Source organism: Cricetulus griseus, chromosome 3 (assembly GCF_003668045.3).
Source record: "Cricetulus griseus strain 17A/GY chromosome 3, alternate assembly CriGri-PICRH-1.0, whole genome shotgun sequence".
NCBI classification, from domain to species: Eukaryota; Metazoa; Chordata; class Mammalia; order Rodentia; family Cricetidae; genus Cricetulus; species Cricetulus griseus.
This window is the reverse complement of record NC_048596.1, coordinates 237,713,047-237,730,983: the sequence shown is the minus strand read 5'-3', so window position 1 is coordinate 237,730,983 and position 17,937 is coordinate 237,713,047. Positions and strand designations below refer to the sequence as shown.

At 41.1% G+C, this 17,937-nt stretch overlaps 1 protein-coding gene across 3 annotated transcripts; it reads right to left on the bottom strand.

Annotated features, from left to right (window-relative positions):
- Positions 1-7,580: 7,580 nt before the first annotated feature.
- Positions 7,581-14,008, bottom strand: C3H7orf25 (chromosome 3 C7orf25 homolog). Of its 3 annotated transcripts, XM_027409401.2 has the most exons (3): positions 13,795-13,921; positions 13,222-13,303; positions 7,581-9,463 (listed from the first exon to the last, which is right to left on the bottom strand). In XM_027409401.2, exon 3 carries the CDS (start codon positions 9,224-9,226, stop codon positions 7,961-7,963), a length of 1,266 nt encoding a protein of 421 aa, XP_027265202.1. In that variant the 5' UTR covers positions 9,227-9,463; positions 13,222-13,303; positions 13,795-13,921; the 3' UTR covers positions 7,581-7,960. The 3 variants fall into 3 exon arrangements, with proteins under 3 accessions (XP_027265202.1, XP_027265203.1, XP_027265201.1); XM_027409402.2 differs by lacking the exon at positions 13,222-13,303 and having other exon boundaries at positions 13,877-14,008; XM_027409400.2 differs by lacking the exon at positions 13,222-13,303 and having other exon boundaries at positions 13,795-13,935.
- Between the last annotated feature and the right edge of the window lie 3,929 nt (positions 14,009-17,937).

Below are 17,937 nucleotides of genomic sequence, written 5' to 3'. Positions count from 1 at the left end.
CAACACAACCATCACAGGGGGTGATGTTAAAGGGGGGAATATGAGTAGGGTTGGGAAAAAAGGTAGAAACATTTTAAATTAACTATTTATAATGAAACAAAAGATTTGACAAAAACCAGTAGCAAATCACAGGGTTTCAGTTTAGGAGGAAGGGACAACATGGCAGGAAGCAGAACCAGGAAACACACACCCACTTCCACGCAGGGGAAGACCTCCTCAGGGAAGAAGGGTGGGCGGCCGCTGTACTTACTTAACGGCTTCACATCCGAAAACCTCCAGGAACATGACAGGATTCTAATGTCAAGGGTGTCAACTAGCTAGGAGGAGGATGTAGGAGACTGCTCAGGTCTGGGAACACTCACCAACTTAGAGCTACTTGCAAGGCAGGTCAGTGTGTCATTCCTAGTCTAATAGAAACTACATGTTATGAAAATGGATGGGGCCCTGAAAACGTAACTCATTATTGCCGAGAGTTTGTCTGTGAAGAGCGGCAGTGGTGATGTGGAAAGAGGAAAGAGTAGCAGCGGTGGTGTAGAGGGGGAAGCTGTGTGAGGCTATGTGGGAGCAATTCGAGAGAAGAAGAAGAAGCATGAGAGAAATGTGAGGGAGAAGTGGGAGGGAGGGAGGGGGCGACAGTGAGTGAGTGGAGAGTGGGTAAATGATGCAGAAGTGTGTGTGTGTGTGTGTGTGTGAGAGAGAGAGAGAGAGAGAGAGAGAGAGAGAGAGAGAGAGAGAGAGAGAGAGAGAGAGAGAGAGAGAGAGAGAGAGAGAGAGAGAGAGAAATGTGTGAAAGAGCTGCTGTTCCATAAAGAAGCTGTGCCTAGGAACTGCCAAGTGGTGAGAGAGCTATGTAAATGAGATGTATAACTGTGGCTGTGTGGAGATTTGTATCTGTGTTGAGGCAAGGGAAATGAGGCTATCTAGAAAAGAGATGTAGAAGAGAAATGTATGTACAAGAAAGATGTGTTGCCATGTGAAAAGAGTTGTAACTGAATATAGAAATGTGTAACGGTGCTGGAGAAAGATGTATGTGTGTAAGAGAGAGTGTCTAGAAAGAGAGATTAAACTGAAGTAAAGAGAAGGTCACCATCAGGAAAGCATTGCATGTTCCTCTTTTCTTAGGTGACCAGCAGAAAGTGTGTTTCCCCTCAGATAGGAAAAGTCCAGCAACCCAGAGATAAGAATTGTTCCTAAGCCCTCACTACTCCGAGGTCTTCTTTCTACTACCCTGGAGCAGATCTGGGAACTGGCCTTCACGGTCTGCATCACCATCACATGCCCCAACTTAACCCCTACATAATGTCTGTCTCATTCTGGAGTTCAGATCAGGAAACACACTAGCTGCTGGGCTGAACCACTCCTCAACTGCATGCAATGTTTGGTGATACATAGTGTGGTAGCCTCTTTGAATATTTCTGTTTTTTTTTTTTTTCCAAATTGGATGGGGAACACTTCAAAGACCCTAAACCCATTTTATATTTTGCTCTTATTTTATATTAAGCATACTTATAAAGCCTATGTATATATGGATAGGCCTGTGCCAGCTCTCACACAATCACTACAGATGCTACCACTCTATCTGCTGGTGCCAAGTTTCCTTCTATGCTTCTCACTGTAAATTCTCACTCAGTCAAAATAAAAATAATCTTATTGGAATTGGTGAGGTTTGGCAAACAAATGTTTTCAAGCTATTCATGTTTATGTCATGTAGTGATAGTGATTGCCTGAGTCTAATTTTTATTTACCTAGGAATCTCCCATGGTGCTATTAAGATTGGGATTCTGTGTAGAATACAGATGGAATTTAGGTTTCTCTCAGGTTTCTTTTTCTACCATTTAAAACTGCTACAATCAAATTTCCATGCTGTGTCACTGAACAAAGTATACAGGATGCCCTTTCATAGGGGTTGCAGGCTTTCCATGGTTCTGGTTTCAAGAATATCACATCCTTGCACAGTTTTGGGGTGTTGAGGGAATGAAGAAAAGACAAGAGACACAGAAAAGCTGGGTTTCAGTGGATTGGGTTCTCTGATGATGAAATGGAAGCACCCCAGAAGCTCAGTGTGATATTACATAGAGTTGAGCAGACAGGCAGAATTACTGGAGCAAGAAGGGGTTATTACATTTAGAAGGAGGAGGCAGGGTTTATGGTGCACAGCTGGACAGAAGGACAGGTTTAGCCAATCTCAGTAGGGGCAGTCTCTGTAGAGGAGCAGTCTTCAGGCTGTAACCATTGTGGCAGGGGAGCTATGTTGGACATTTTCTGCATGCATTATCAACAACCAACTTGCACTCTTGAGGAAGGCTTGGCCATTTCTTTGAGTCCTACTTGGAGTGGGGAGGGCTGAAGCCAGGGTCCTGATATTGCCATGTTCATGTCAACACACATTCATTGAGGACTCCACACACTCACAACTTCCTCTGCTCCCTGCATGGGATCTTATCGATCAACAAGCCTACCCTTATTCTAGCTCATGATAAAGGCTAATTCCTTAATGGTAGGATTAGTCAATTGTTAAGAGTGGGTATTCTGCTCTTTTTGTCCTAGGAACAAGGTTCCAATAGTTGAAGTTTTTTTTGTTTTGTTTTGCTTTGTTTCTGTTATTTTTATCGGAGATGTGCATTCTCAGTGCACAATGATAGCGTGTAACACTTTCTGTTTCATACTACATTACCAGGTTTGAATATCAGACCTATGTTCATATTCTAGAAAACAAATGTGAAAACATTTACAATATAGTGATGCTTGGACAACCAGCCCACTAAAGCAAAAGTAAGCCATGCTTCAGAAGATCCTTCTTTCCATGTGAGATATCGCAGCCCCATTTAAGGTATGCACTATTTTATTTTACTTTTTTAAAGATTTATTTAATATGTAAACAACATGCTGCCTCCATGTATGCCTGCATGCCAGAAGAGAGCACCAAATCTCATCACAGATGGTTGTAAGTCACCATGTGGGTGCTGGGAATTGAACTCAGAACCTCCTGAGGAACAGCCAGTGTTCTTAACCTCTGAGCCATCTCTCCAGCCCACTATTTTACTCTTAAAGCAAGAGTAAAAAATTACCTGATGACGCTGACTAGACCAAAACATGATTTCAATTATTGCTTCTTCTGGTTTATACTTCCTCCTTGATTCTAATTTATATTTCTGAAGAAAAATGTTTCAATGTGTTCCAAAAATTTCACCCTGAGGAAGACTAAAAAATATCTTCCCACTACGCACACATACAACCAAGGTTCCAAAAACAAACTTAAGTTAGAGTCTACCACAGTTCACCCTGGAAAACCAATGAGTTCACTAGGCTTACTTACAGAGCAATGAGTGAAGTGTTAGGGGCAGTAGCTTTGGATGAGCTTAAAGCAGCCACCCAGCTGGATGATCTGCACCCAGTAAAGAAAATGGCTTCCTTGTTGCTGTGTAGAGAAAGTCCCCTCCTCTAAGCTCTCCCAGAGACTCCAAGCCTAGATGTAATTAGGGCATGCATGAATTGCACACAGCTTGTTGGGAAAGGAAGCTAGATACTCATGTGAGGGTTGTCTCTTGACCCAACTTGCTCCTTCTTCCTATGAGAAAAAAAATCAAAGTCAACAGGTCTAGCTGGGATGAGAACTCTTGGTAGCAGTGGTTTGGTTTGAAGGACAGTGCTGTACAAGACAGTAACATTTCTAAACTTACCAAATTATCATAATTCACTTATAATTAATATTCTCCAGAGTGCTCATGTTAAGGTTCTCTTTCTTCCTGGTCTTTGGGTTGTTGGCTTCCTTGGGAATTCTTTTGACTTATTTGTTTCTTACATGGACCACATTATTCTTCCCTCACACTTCATTTGGAATTGATTCATCTTGATTTACTGTAGGAATTACATACATCAGGGTATCTCTTGCTGCTTCTGCCACTGCACCGTACTCAAGGCTAGTGGGCTTGTGATATTCCATGTGTTATTCCTGTCTGCCCTCATCCTTCTGTAGGAGGGTGGGGATTCCAGGTGTGTACTGCAGCATCTGGATTATGTAGGTTCTTAGATCAAACTCAGATCCGAAGGCATGCACAATTATCAATTGTACCAGCTCATCCACCTCCCCAGGTTCAAGATATATTTCTTCCTACTTAAAATTAAGTTGCTTTACGTTTCCAAAACCAGATTTTCAAGTTTTCTTTCCAGAATAAGGTGGTTTCTAAAAACATATTTTTATTGTTGCCAACTGAAGTAGAATAAGGTAGAAAAGGCCAATTATTAAATGCTGGTTTATTTATTGATTGATTTACTTAAAGTGCTACTTGTACTGTACATTTGCCAAGCCTAACTTCACTTGCTACCTGGAACAGAATGGCCTGGAGGACTAGCTGAAATAATGGGCCATTGCCCTTCCCAAGCTGCTGACTGCCACCCTGCTTTGTAGTTTTAGAGCAGCAGTTTTCAACCTGTGGGTCATAAATTCTTTGAGGGTTACACAGTTCTTTCAAAGGGGTTGAATATTAGATATTTACATTAAGATTTGTAACAGTAGCAACAAAAACAACTTCATGGTTGGGATCACCACAACATGAGGGTCAAAGCAAAAGGAAGGTTGAGGACCACTGTTTCAGAGTATAAAATGGGAATACAAACTGGATTCAGCATCCAAAGCCTCCCAGAAGCTATTCCGGCTTCAGTTTACCAGTGACACCTACTCTCTCCTACTATCATTGGTGTCAGAGTGCTCATTCCGGAAGGACCCCCGAAACACTACCACTTCTCCTGGTACAACTGTAAGTTGTTTTTGTTTATCTTTACCCTTCACAGTGTTTTAGACATTAGGCATTTGCTTTATTTTTTAACAGAATTTAACAGTTTTGAGCCGCCATTTAACTGGGGACTCCTGTTGTAATTTCTATCACTTTTTACATTGTGAATTGATCTCTTTAGTCAACTTGAGTAGACCTTTGTGTATGGAGTATGCTGCAGGGAATAGCTCTAGAGAACAGTGTGTTACACTCCTGGACCTAGTGCCCCACTAAAGGACCACATCTATTTCTTGTATTTATTATATTGGTGAAACTGCAATCTCTGGATGCCTGGAAAGAGCCAATGGTGTTGGGCAGGGTCACAGATGTGGCCCCTTCAGAAAGCAGTTTCTTCAGAATGCTGTGGCTGTTCACATTCTAGTTGGCAAAGATTCCAAGTTCTTAGGACCTGTTTCCAGCAAACAGGAAGAGCCATCTCCCTTCCTGGAAACAAGTCTTTTTTTTTTATATTCCAGGCCTCCCTCTGTGTCTACAGCAGATGGCAGACCCTCAGTGAACACTAAATGATGTTAATACATGTTAGTGCTGCGTCAAATGCAGCATGTGGATATCCATATAGCCCGTCATTCTTACTCTGCCACAGTGTAATGTCACGTCTACCTTACAATACTTTGTTCAAACCACAGGTTTTTGCTCTTTTCCTAAGAGATCTGATATGATTTTAAACCAATCTTGACCGCTCTTCCAGAGGTCCTGAGTTCAATTCCCAGCAACCACATGGTGGCTCACAACCAACAATAGTGGGATATGATTCCCTCTTCTGGCCTGCAAGTATACATGCAGGCAGAACACTGTATATATAATAAATAAAATAAATCTTAAGAAACAGAACAAAGCAAAAAAATATAATAAATGTAATAGTATTATATATAAGGAAAAGAATAAATTAAAAAACTAAACAAAATACAACCATTTCTCTAGCCTGGTTTTCCTCCAGGCCCTCAAATTCATTTTGGATCACACTTTTTTCACTTACATATTTTATGAAGCTTCACTCCTGAAATCAAGCATCATTCCATTTTGACTTCTGACCCTAGATCAAGAATTATTCTCTTACTATGTACTCACAGTATTTGGTGCATAATTTAATACATTATATATTTATCTCTTTTATCCATTCTAAGCATTCATCATATTATCTGCTGTTTCATACCAAACTATTCCATGCTTGGTACTACTAAGTATTTTAACATCTTAAATCAGTGGTTCTCATCATTCCTAACACCGAGACCCTCTAGTAGTCCCTCATATTGTGGTGATCCAACCATAAAATTATTTTCATTGCTACTTCATAACTGTAATTTTGCTACTGTTATGAATTGTGATGTAAATACCTGTTTCCTGACCCCTGTGAAAAGGGTCACTCAAGCCCCTAAGGGGTCACAACCCACATATTGAGAACCACTACATTAAATAAGTACTCAAAATTCTAAATTTTATTTCTAAAACTAGACAATACTCCTCCACACACACACAACTTGAAACCTAACTCATAGCTCTTCCTGAGGGAAATATACTTAGTTGATCTCTTTTCCCAGAGAAGTGCCACCCTACATTTCATTTTTATTCATTTCAGGGTTCCCAGATCCTGAGAACCAAATTTCACCTCAACATTGTTGCTTGAAACTGAGTTTCCTTCGTGTGATTCAGCAAAGTTGGCACAGTACAGCAATCAGGCTGCCAAATCAAATTCCAATAGTAATTCCTACAGTCAGTAAAGATGATGCTACTCAAATTCTCAGTTTTCAGGAAAAATATATACCTACTTTGTTAACTTGTTTTACTGTGAATGATGAAGGATTGAGTACACTATAGTCATAAAACTTATCTTTAATTAAAGGCAGCTATCATTCACTATCCCCACCACCACTTCTTTGTTGTTTTTTTTTTTCCCCATCACCATCTCATGAGTGAGGTAATGCAATGATCACTTGCTATCAGCTAATAGAATAAGGTAGTTTTTTATACTTCAAAATACTTGCAACATAGGGTTGTTTGAACTTAAAAGTAAAATTTTAAAAATCACATTCTTCAACTTGTCCAAATATTTCACCTTCAATGTTCTAGGTTTAGCTTAGGAAGACTGTTGGCTATCTTTTCTTTCTACAGTAGTTTGCTGGCAGTTTTATGTCAACTTGACACTGCCTGAAGTCATCCGAGAAGGAGGAGCCTCAACTGAGAAAATGCCTCTATAATAATGGGTTGTATGCAAGCCTGTAGAGCACTGTCTTAATTAGTGATTGATGGGGGAAGGGCTCAGCCCATTGTGTGTGGTGCCACCCCTGAGCTGGTGGTCATGGGGATAAGAAAGCAGGCTGAGCAAGCAATGAGGAGCAAGCCAGAAGCAGCACTTCTCCATGGCCTCTGCATCAGCTCCTGCCTCCAGGTTCCCAGCTGGCTTGAGTTCCTGCCTTGGCATCCTCAATTGACTGTGACTTTGGTTATGTGTTGCAGCCTGCTGCAACAGTGATCCTAGCAAAGACAAGTGATATACCAATAAATAGATGGGCTTCAACACACCTAAATTCACTCTATAAACATACCCACTTGACTGTGTCTGACAGAAAGCCATTATCTTGTTTTTAAAATTAAATATTAAAAAAATGCTCTATTTCCTATAAGAATTTTAGTTTTAGTTTAATTTTTAAAATTTTTAGTAGTATTAGTTTTAATTTTTTAGTATTTCTTTTCACTAATAACAAGCTGTGACTTTAGGATCTGAAATAACTATTATCTCCCACTTTCAATTGACATAACTGATAAATAAATACAATAAAAAGCAGGACCTCAGAGTATTCTCCAGATATTTAATGACATCAAGAATCATGTAGCCATATTCCATGATATGCAATTACCTGTAGTGGAGGCTGTAGCCCTACTGAAGCAAACAAAAGCATTGCAAGATCAATGAAAGCCTTATACAGATGTATTTCTGTTCTTACCTGCTATAATGTAGTTTGTGATGTAATGCAGAGATAAATAAGGTCTCTTGGGTTTTTTTCTAATTTATAGATCTTAAATAGACAAAACACAAAATAACTTCTACTTAAACATATAAGAGTTTTAAATATTATTTTTACTATAAACTTTTTTTCTCCCAACATGGATGGGAAGGCCAGCCTTTGGTATAAATAATGTATTTCCATGACAATACTTAAAGGATACCACTAATGTGCACTCTCATTGGTGAAGTCTTTTGGTAAGGGCACAGCTAAAGCCTCTTTACTCTCAGTAAGTGCTCTGGGCTGATGAATAAACACACTGAATTTAACACCCTGGTTGTTGGCAGCTCTGACAAAGCCACTATTGGCAGTCATGGTGATGGCTTTTAGATTATCTCCTGTCCCAAAAATCGTTAATGAGCGGCTATTAATTTTTGAACTGGCCACCAGTCTCAAGGCACGCTCAGAAGGCTGGTCTGGCACCACACTGATACGTTTAATTAGTAGAGTGGCCCTCTCTCTCTCTCCTGGCCCTCCTAAGGTGTCTAGAATAGACTGAAAATCCTTGACAGCAGATTCACAGGCAAATAACTCCTTGTCCTTCATGAACGCTTCCAGCTGAGGTAAAACCTGCTCCTTCCTCTCCTGCTCTGCTTGTTCTGTGAGTACTTTCTCTTTGAAGATAAAGTGGCAGCCTCCATAACTCATGGCAGATACATATGTGATTAAAGTAGTAATGTCCAGATTTACTCTTTTGCATACATCAACCTTGATCTCTGTTGGAAATGCAACATGAGCCAGGACATTTTCTCGGTCTACTCTTGTTACCTGCAGAAGTTCTTGGCCCTCATCATCCAACTCGCTCTCGCTCAGCTCTAACTCTTCAGGGTGATTTAACAGAGAGTTGACGGCTACAATGTCTCCTCTTACAGATATGCCCATATCTTTCAGCTTTTCTGCCATGGGACTAGAGACACTGTTGTAAAATGCAAATACAATGTGAGGGTTGCTATATTGCACTGGTTGTTGGTGACTGGCCTGGAGGAAGTCTTCAGCCTGCTCAATGATGCTTTTGTCACCATACTGGCCCCTGCCCAGCCAGATGTTATGCAGTGCTTCAGCCTTTCGGCCAATAGCTTTAACCCAAGTATGACCTCCATTTGCTACTACATCCACCACAAGAGTCTGCTTTTCTCCCAAGGTATCTGTGTAACCAAAAACACGAAGAACACTAACAACTTCTTCCAGGTTTTCTGCCGATTCCACAATGGCTTTCAAGTGTGTTAGATTTGTGCTTTGTAAATGGGATTCTTTAATAGCGACTTTCCCGGCCTCTATTTTCTGTAAGAATTTTAGCTCTGCCTTCAGTTTGCTACACAGCTTTGCACCACCTTCTATGCCACCTTTTCTTGATCTAGAAAGGGATTCTGCTCTCTTGATCAGTTCCTTGGCTATGGCAATTCTTTCCGAGAGCATGGAGTGTGCAGACATGCTGACAGCATTATTCAATGTACTTCCACTGCTGGGATGATTGAAACGTCCAACCTAGCAACAAAGTTTATGAAGATTGAGAATATGAACTTGGGCTTCAGTGTACAGGACTCTGGGAGCCTCCTTCCTTCGACACAGCTGAAGAAAGTTGTATGTTTGAACTCTTCTTGGAGTGTGCTGGATTCTGACACTTGTTCAGACCTTCATTTCTTCAGACTGTGAGACCCACAGCAATTCCTATATCGGGATAAAAAGCAGGAGTTTTGCCATGAACTTTGTGTCTCTTTCAATAACTAGTCAGCTACTGAAAAAAAAAAAATTTAAAGGTTCCAAACATCAACATTAAAAGTTTAAAATAGCTTCCCATATGCTCTTTCAATTAGGGAACCCCAACACCCATCCATGTCAAAAGTCATTGCCCCCAGGAACCTTGAATCTCCCCACCCCCAACTCAACTCTACCCACTCCAGCCAACTCCACTTCCTACTGCCTACATCTCATCTCTTCTCCAGAAAGACATCAGACTGTGCCTTCAACTACAACCATCCCCACTATCCAGGGACACACATCAACAACTTCACCCATTCCTGCAACTTGCCTAAGGAGCAACTGTCCCGTCTGTCTATTTTCTAGCAGCTTTTCCCATATACATCTTTCAGGTAGGGAGCCAGCAACTCCTGCCACTAACCACATCCATCCATTCCCACTGAAAAACCTTCTCCCATCTCTAGCCTGGTAGCCTAGATTCACCCACTAACTCAACTCTACCCACCTCAGCCAGCTCTATACATCTCTGCTGTACACACCTGGCCCCTTCTCTAGGCACACACCAGACTCATTCCTCCAACAACACCCATCCCTATAACCCGATGACCACCTACCTACCTCAGGTGGGGGGGGAGTGTGCTTTAGACCCAAACCAGCAACTCTATCTACCCCTGAGACACACCTCACACCTAAGGATCATGAATACCTGCCTTCTGGACCCCACAGCTGGCAGAGATTCAAGACTCAACTTGCCAATTCTGTCAGCACTCACTGCCTGAGGAAAAGTACTGAGCACCTCCCACAGACTACTGAAGACTGACTGTGAGAATCCTCTGTCTCTACAAAGATGCACAGCATGCACAAGACCTACATAAAATCAAGCTAGAAAAAAAAAAAAAAATCCAGGCATAGGGAAGGGGAAGTGGGCACAAAGTCCCACCCCTTGCAATTCATTACAGGAAGTGTCAGTTTTCTTCAATGGAGTGACGCTGTGTATATCATCTGAACTCCAGGGCAAGTCTCATGTTCAGGAATAGATGATCAAAACAATATGGACCCCATGTTTTTTGTGTGCTTTGTTTTTTATTGTTTTGAGAGAACATGAAGTTGGGCAGGAGGGGAGGGAGGGCATATCTGGGAAGGGGAAAACTATAATAAAAATACATTGTATGAAAACATTTAAATTAAACGAAACTTTTCAACACTGAAAAAAGATAATGAAGATATACCAGAAGTTGGGAAGATCACTCAAGGATTGGTAGGATTAATATTGTGAAAATGATTAACCTACCAAAAGCAAACATTTCAACACACTCTCCCCATCAGATTTCCAAAACAACACTTTACAGAATTCGTAAAAATAATCTTAAATTTCATATGGAACTACAAAGAAGAAGAAGAAGAAGAAGAAGAAGAAGAAGAGCAAAAACAATCCTGAACAACCAAAGAATGGCTGAAGGTATCACCTCAGATTTTAAGTTATACTACAGAGTTATTGCAATGACAACAGCATAGCACTAGAATAAAAACAAACTCGTTGATCAATGGAAAATAAAATGAGGGCCCATATATGAACTCCCATTCCTAAAGTCACTTGACTTTTAACAAAGATGTCAACAATATACACTGTAGAAAATAAAGCATCCTCACCAACTGATGCTGTTCAAACTGGATAGTTAAAACAGAAGACTAAAACTTGATCCTTATCGCTCACCTTACACAAAACTCTACACCAAATAGGTCAAGGACCTAGACCTAAGATCTGATATCCTAACTCTGATAGAGGAGAAAGTATAGAACATACTAGAATTCATTGGCATAGAAAGGACTTTCTAAACAGGACTTTCATGGCACACACATTAAGAACAACAATTAATAAATGAAACCTGAAACTAAAAATTTTCTAGTTGGCAAAAGATGCCATTACCTGAGTAATGAGGCAGCCTACAAAATGGAAAAATTACCATCTATACACCTGACAGAAGGTTAGTGTATAGAATATATAAGGAACTGAAAACATACCCATAGAGATCAGGACATTACTAAGGGGACAAAGGAAGGGACTTTTAGGGGAGGAGAGATGGAATATACTGGTGTTAAGGGTTAAATGGGAAAAGGAACAGGAATGGTTAAACTGGGGTGAGAGTGGTGTGTAGAGTAAAGGGGAAAATACAGGAAAAGGAAAAATAACACTAATGACCTTTCAAAAAGACACATGGAAACCTACTACGTTGAAGGTCACACACACACACACACACACACACACACACACACACACACACACACACACCAAGAGTTAAAATGTAATTTACCTTACAACAGAGCATCAATGTCCCCACTAGACATGAGGCTAATGAAAAGCCCAGTGTCAGAAATGGGTTATTTCTTTTGGAGTTGCTGGCCAGTGAGGTCCCAAAGACCCCAAACATCACAGAGTATTGTCAATGTTCTTGGTCATCATACAGAACTTGAAAGTAAGACCCTACTATTGCTGAAAACACTACCAATTTGAGTTATAGAACACAGAGAAATTAAGCTGCTACAGATCAGAAAGTTTCATCCCCACTGACTAGGTTTTTAGTTCTGCAAGGTATTATGCAGGCTAACAGAGGGGAAAAGCAATCTTCAATAATATTCAGCTATAAATCCTTGGAGTTACCATTATGACTGGCTTGGAAGGACATGCCCACCAATACAATATCAGTACAAGTATCAAGGGAGTAACCAACCACTTTATGGTTGGATTTAAGTCCCATCTCACAGGATGAAACCTATATCTGGCATCATTATTAGGCTAAGAACCTATACTAGACAGGTCATAGGCCCTAGCGGAAAGCTTACTACTATTATGCTGCTAAATAGCATAAAACTAACTCCTAGCTGGGCAGTGGTGGTACACCCCTTTAATCTCACTCAAGAGGTAGAAGTAGGTAATCTCCAAGTTCAAAGCCAACCTGGTTTTCAGAGTGAGTTCCAAGATGGCCAGGGTTACACAGAGAAACCCTGTCTCAAAAAACCCAAAATAATAATAATAATTAATAATAATATATAAACTAACTTTTAATGACTTACCATTATACGCATAGATGAATGCATCTCTCAACCCTCATCTGAGAAGCTTCCATTTACAATAGATGGAATTAACACAGTGACTCACAATTGGTCAAAGTGCAGGGAATATAAGACTGCATGACTCTTAGCCCTGAAGGGATATGTAACACCCTCACAAGGCTCAGAGACAGAAGTACTGGATAACTACAAGGAAACCTCTTCTGAACACAGCAGGGCAGCTGTATATATTGGTTGTGACGGCATGCACAAAACGTGTGCAAGCACCAGCCAAACCAAATACCAACCATGGAAAGGGGAATTGGGCTCAGAATTCCTCCACTACCCAGGCAACTACTGGCCATTTTTAGCTGCTGGGAGAAGGAAAGATAGTTTTCCTCTAAGAGTATATATTGCCCCTAGTATGTCATCCACTCTCCAGTGGAAGATCACACATCCAAGACTATGTGAAGGAGGGTGATGGTAGATGGATAGGGAAGGTGGGGTAGATCTGGGAATAGCTGGGGGAGCTAAGGAAAATATGAACAAAACACGTGATATGAAATTCTCAAATACTGATATTTTTAAATGTAAAAACAAGTTTTTTAGCATAAAAAGGTACAAATTGTCCAAAGCAAGAGTCTGTCCTGTCCTAAACTGGCAATACTAGGGTCTCTCACCTTTTTCTCCCTCAGTAGATGATCTTTGTTTCCTTGGTTTTGTTTTCCCGAGAGAGATCTGCCTGCCTCTGCTTCCCAAGTACTGGAATTAAAAGTGTGCACCATCACTCCGGGATAAATGTCTTTTAAGGAGTTGCCTCTTGATTTCCACAGGGTACAGATGCCAAGGAATCAAGACTGTGTGATTCCTGCATGTGATGTCAACTTGCATGTTTTTAAAAGAACAAAGGGGACAATCAACTTGCCTCCAGTTTCCCTTCTGAAGGAAGAGCTGGAAGAGGGACTCAAAAGAGCACACCAGGTTGGCGAGCCAGGCTGTTTGACTATAGCGAGGTGGGAGAGCCAGGGGTGAGGTGCTTCTGGGTGGGTATGGTTCCCATCCCGGTACGTTCACCGGCACAGCTGAGCCTGGCCCAACAGGTCCGGATCAAGCAGGCTCCTGCTGGCCCAGTGCTTAGCGGCCAGAATAGGGAAGACGCAGAACTGACCCTTTCTATGGGGACACCCGGCCCAGGCCCTCCCTCCCTTCCCACCTCCCTCTCTTCCCCACCCACTCAGTCCCCGGATCCTCACCAGCAGCGCCATAGACCCCACGTGCACATGGCGAGGGCACACAGAGGCGGTATGCAGGGACAGCTCAGCAACCAGCCCTCACCTTGCTCTGCTGAGACTCACTCCGCCTGCTGAGTCCCGCCTTCGGCATTACGTGGTTCCGGCCCGGTGAGCTTGAGCTCCAGAGTCCCAGGCAGCAGCGCAGCGGCCATATTTGTTGAGGGCATCGGCTTCTGCCACCACTGTTACTGACAGCTGAGCTACCAGCGAGCGGAGGCGGGTCTAGGGCTGGGTCTTACTCTCACTGAGTATTGGATGGCAAAACTCATTTGGGTCTCAGGTTTGGTTATTTTTAATAAAAACCGGAGAGCCATCAGAGGCTCCAAACGATGCTCTGAAGCACTTTTAGTTGCACCATCCTTCAAGGAGCCTTTAAAGGTGCTGTCCGACCGAAAAGGGCAGAGAACTGCATAGCTTCTGAGGGGCTGGGGATATTTAGCCAAGAGGAGTGTCCAAAGTTACCCAGAAAAGAAATTTAAAAAGCAGAACTAATTTTAAATATTAGACTTAGGCTGTAATCTTTTTCTTGTATACTGCTCCTTGTCCCAAGTGCTACTTAGAGGATAGAAGTAACTGCAAATCACACTACCCAAATCATCTTAAAAGGGAGCAATGTCCCTTTCAGTGCTTACTGGTGGCCAGTGCTATTCCAAGTACATCACGCACTGATGTATTTAGTGCTAAACTGACGGGTAGATAGATGAATTTTGCAGCGAAGCCACAAATTATTTAAACCAGGCAGCCCCTGGGTTTACATGCCTCCAGCGCAGCCCAAAACACCTGACAGTGTTTATCAAGCAAACTCCAGAAAAGCTTTGGAATTTCAGGTGTCTAGATGGGGACAGAATTAAAAACAGATTGTTGAGAACACATCAGAGTCCTCTCTTCTATCTGGTGCAGCTGGTCCATGCCTTATCCTTCCCCAGAATTAAGTTTAGGGTGATGAAGGTAAACAAGGGTGCCAGGTTAAAGCTCAACAAAAGATAGGCACCATTATTAAGTGTGAAGTTTTTCTGATTAAAACGGTGCTACTAGCCTATTTGATCCTCCAGGGCTCCCATCTTCCATTACCTTTCCCCCTCGAAACTGTAAATAAATAAATAAATCTCCAAAGAAATCTGACTTTCACAGTGTACAACAAAGTAGGTAGATACCAGACTCATTCACACACTTCCAAACATCCTTTTGTTTGGAATTTGAAGGACAGAGATGGGACAATGAAGTGGCTTTAAGAAGTACCTTATAGCTGGAACCTTCAAATAATCAGTTACTTTGTCCCACAAATAAGAGGTTTCACACAGTAATGCAGCTTGACAGAGTTTGGGAAGCACAAAAGCCTAGACAACACTTGCTTCCGATTGTAGAGGCCTGGGCACACACCAGGCACAGTTCCTGAATCCAATTGGCTACACATGGCCTCAGGCGGCCCTTTTTTGACACGACATTTTGTTTGTTTGTTTGTTTGTTTGGGGCAGGGGCATCTGTGTGAGCTGTGCTATTCATAGCAAAGCAGTCAGTCAGGAATCGATCTCGCAAAGCACAAAAGGACCGAACACTCCCAGCACGATTCAGACCTGCTGGTGCTGGACCATGATCTCCACCAAAGCCCATGTAAAAGGTGGCTTCCTACAGACAGAAGAAAAAAATACCTTGGAAATATAAAATGGGACTTAAAAAGTTTCTTCATTTAAGAAGGCATAGGATAGCATAGGATAGGAAACCGCTCTTCAAAAATAAAGGTAGTGTCTCAAATTTTAAACATCAATTGACTAGCAAGTATAGTAAGATTAAAAAACAACAAAAAGCAAGCATCAGATATCCAATTGACAGAAATTTTAGGTCCATTTTAGGTCCTTAATCAAGAAAAGAATTTTTATAGTAAAGAACCTACTGGGTGTTCAGTGCAATGAACATTAAGAAACAGCAAAAGTGCTTCCTTTGACAGCACATAAACAACCAGTGATCCAGAAATTAGCATGGCCCTACAAGAGGATGACACACAAAGTCATCTGTATTTAAAGCATTCCATATTTAAACAAACAATAAAAAAAAAACTCACTAAAAGGCAAATAAAAATTCCAGAATACTGAAAATTCCAAAGGCCACAGAGAGGAACATTTTGTCACAGACAAGAACTGTAATAAAAGGGCCATTGGACTGATTGCCATGGAATTTTAAAATTCTATTCCAAGGAGAGTACCAAGCCCTCCCACTGACTATCAGTTTACTCTTCCTTACAGTGGGACAGAGGTTAGGTTTGGGGAGTTGAAAAGCTTGGAAACACTGGCAGGAAAGTGGGTGAGGTTAAGCACCAAGAGTCAGCAATTTCTGTCTATGGTAATTACTGAAAATACCTGTGCTCCATTATAAGGCAGAGTCCTCATTCTTCTCTTCTATCTCCATATACGTAAATCTCAATAACATCCATGTTTCTTTTCTAGTAACTTTGCAAAGCAAAACTTATGGTAAGGGATTAGAGACAAAAAAATCTTTCAGATACAAATTAAATGTCGGGAGAAGCTATGAACACTGGGAACATTATGATACACAAGATTAAAAGAAACTAAAATGATTTGAGAGTTTAAGAATGTTTAGAAAAACAATAGGTCCCTACATCAAAGAGTGGGTTTCTGAAATAACTGGGACAAAAAGGAAACAGCTTAGTTTCAAGGCCAGTGAAAAGAATGCCTTGGTTTAGTTTTTCGAACAGAGAATGGAGTTGTAGGCAGCTTTGCATTTAACCAAGGCAGAAGCAGGACAACTGAACCTGAATCTTACCTGCTTCAATTACCACACCTGTTCTACAGGACCACCTCTGCTGCACCTAATAGCACTTTCCCTATTTTAAATTTACATACCTTTGCTTTCCTTTTTCTTTGATTTATAAATGTTGGCATTCTTGTTTTGTTTTGTGTTGTTGTTGTTTTAAGACAGGATTTCTTGTGTAACTCTGGCTGTCCTGGGACTCTGTAGACCAGGCTGGCCTCAAACTCACATCCACCTATCTCTGCCTCCAGAATGTTGGAATTACAAGTATAAGACACCATCACCAGCTTCCTCTTTTTTTTTCTTCTTTAATATTGGACATCAGAGGAATGTGGGGCAAGCACAGAAGCCTGTTAGTCCCAGCATTCAGACAGGGCAGAGACAGGATTTCTAGAGCAAACTAGCTAGACTAGTTATCAGGCAAACTCTGGGTCTCAATATATAAGAGTAACTGAGGAAGGCACCCAACATCAATCTCATCTCTGTATCACTGGTACCCACACAAAACACATGGACTCATATATACACCATACATGTGCAATAAATACATTAGTAATTCCTGAAGGTCAAGGTGCCACCCTCCCATCTCTTAAACGCTACTGCCTCCCATTAACAAGATATAGTTGTAAAGTGGCAATAGGGAGCAAAACAGCACATCCTGACCAAAAATATTCTAAGATTACAGTACTTGTTTCTAAACTTTATCTCATGTTGGTCAAAATCTCTCCAATTACATTTAAGTTATTGAACCAGCTCCCTGTATATACTGGTAACAGTCATAAACAGTCCATTCAGTAAAAGTGCCTTTTATCCTAAGATGTCTAAGGGGAGAAACCCGATTAAAATTATGCACCAGGCTTCCACAAAGGAAATGGGTTTCAATGCCTAACTACTTGCTTGCTGCTAAAGACCTACTTACAGTGACACTAATGAGGGGGGTGCAATTCTTACCTTAGTATTTTATTACCAGCATTTACATGTACCCTTAAGAAATGATTTTTACATAATCTAGGGAATCCTTTTAAATATGTTTACCTACATGAGATGGAGAAACAAACAGGATTGATTACTTGCATATCTCCAAGGAGACCAATGTTGCTTAACACTCCACTGCTGTAGCACAACTGCAGAATACCCCAGGACCTCACTGATCCACACCCAAAAATGCATAACACAATTCATAGCCTGTCTCATGAATTCAAAGTATATAGAGTCTCTAAAAGTTCTAAAAGCCTTCATGTTTATTAAAACCCAGAACTGTCTTTTATGGAAACATAGGCATATTTGATAGTAAAAGGGGCAATGAGCTCTAATAACGAAAATAAATGAAAGTTAGAG

Excerpts from the sequence above, each read along its gene's own strand:
- C3H7orf25 (XM_027409402.2), bottom strand. The coding sequence starts at position 9,226 with ATGTCTGCACACTCCATGCTCTCGGAAAGAATTGCCATAGCCAAGGAA.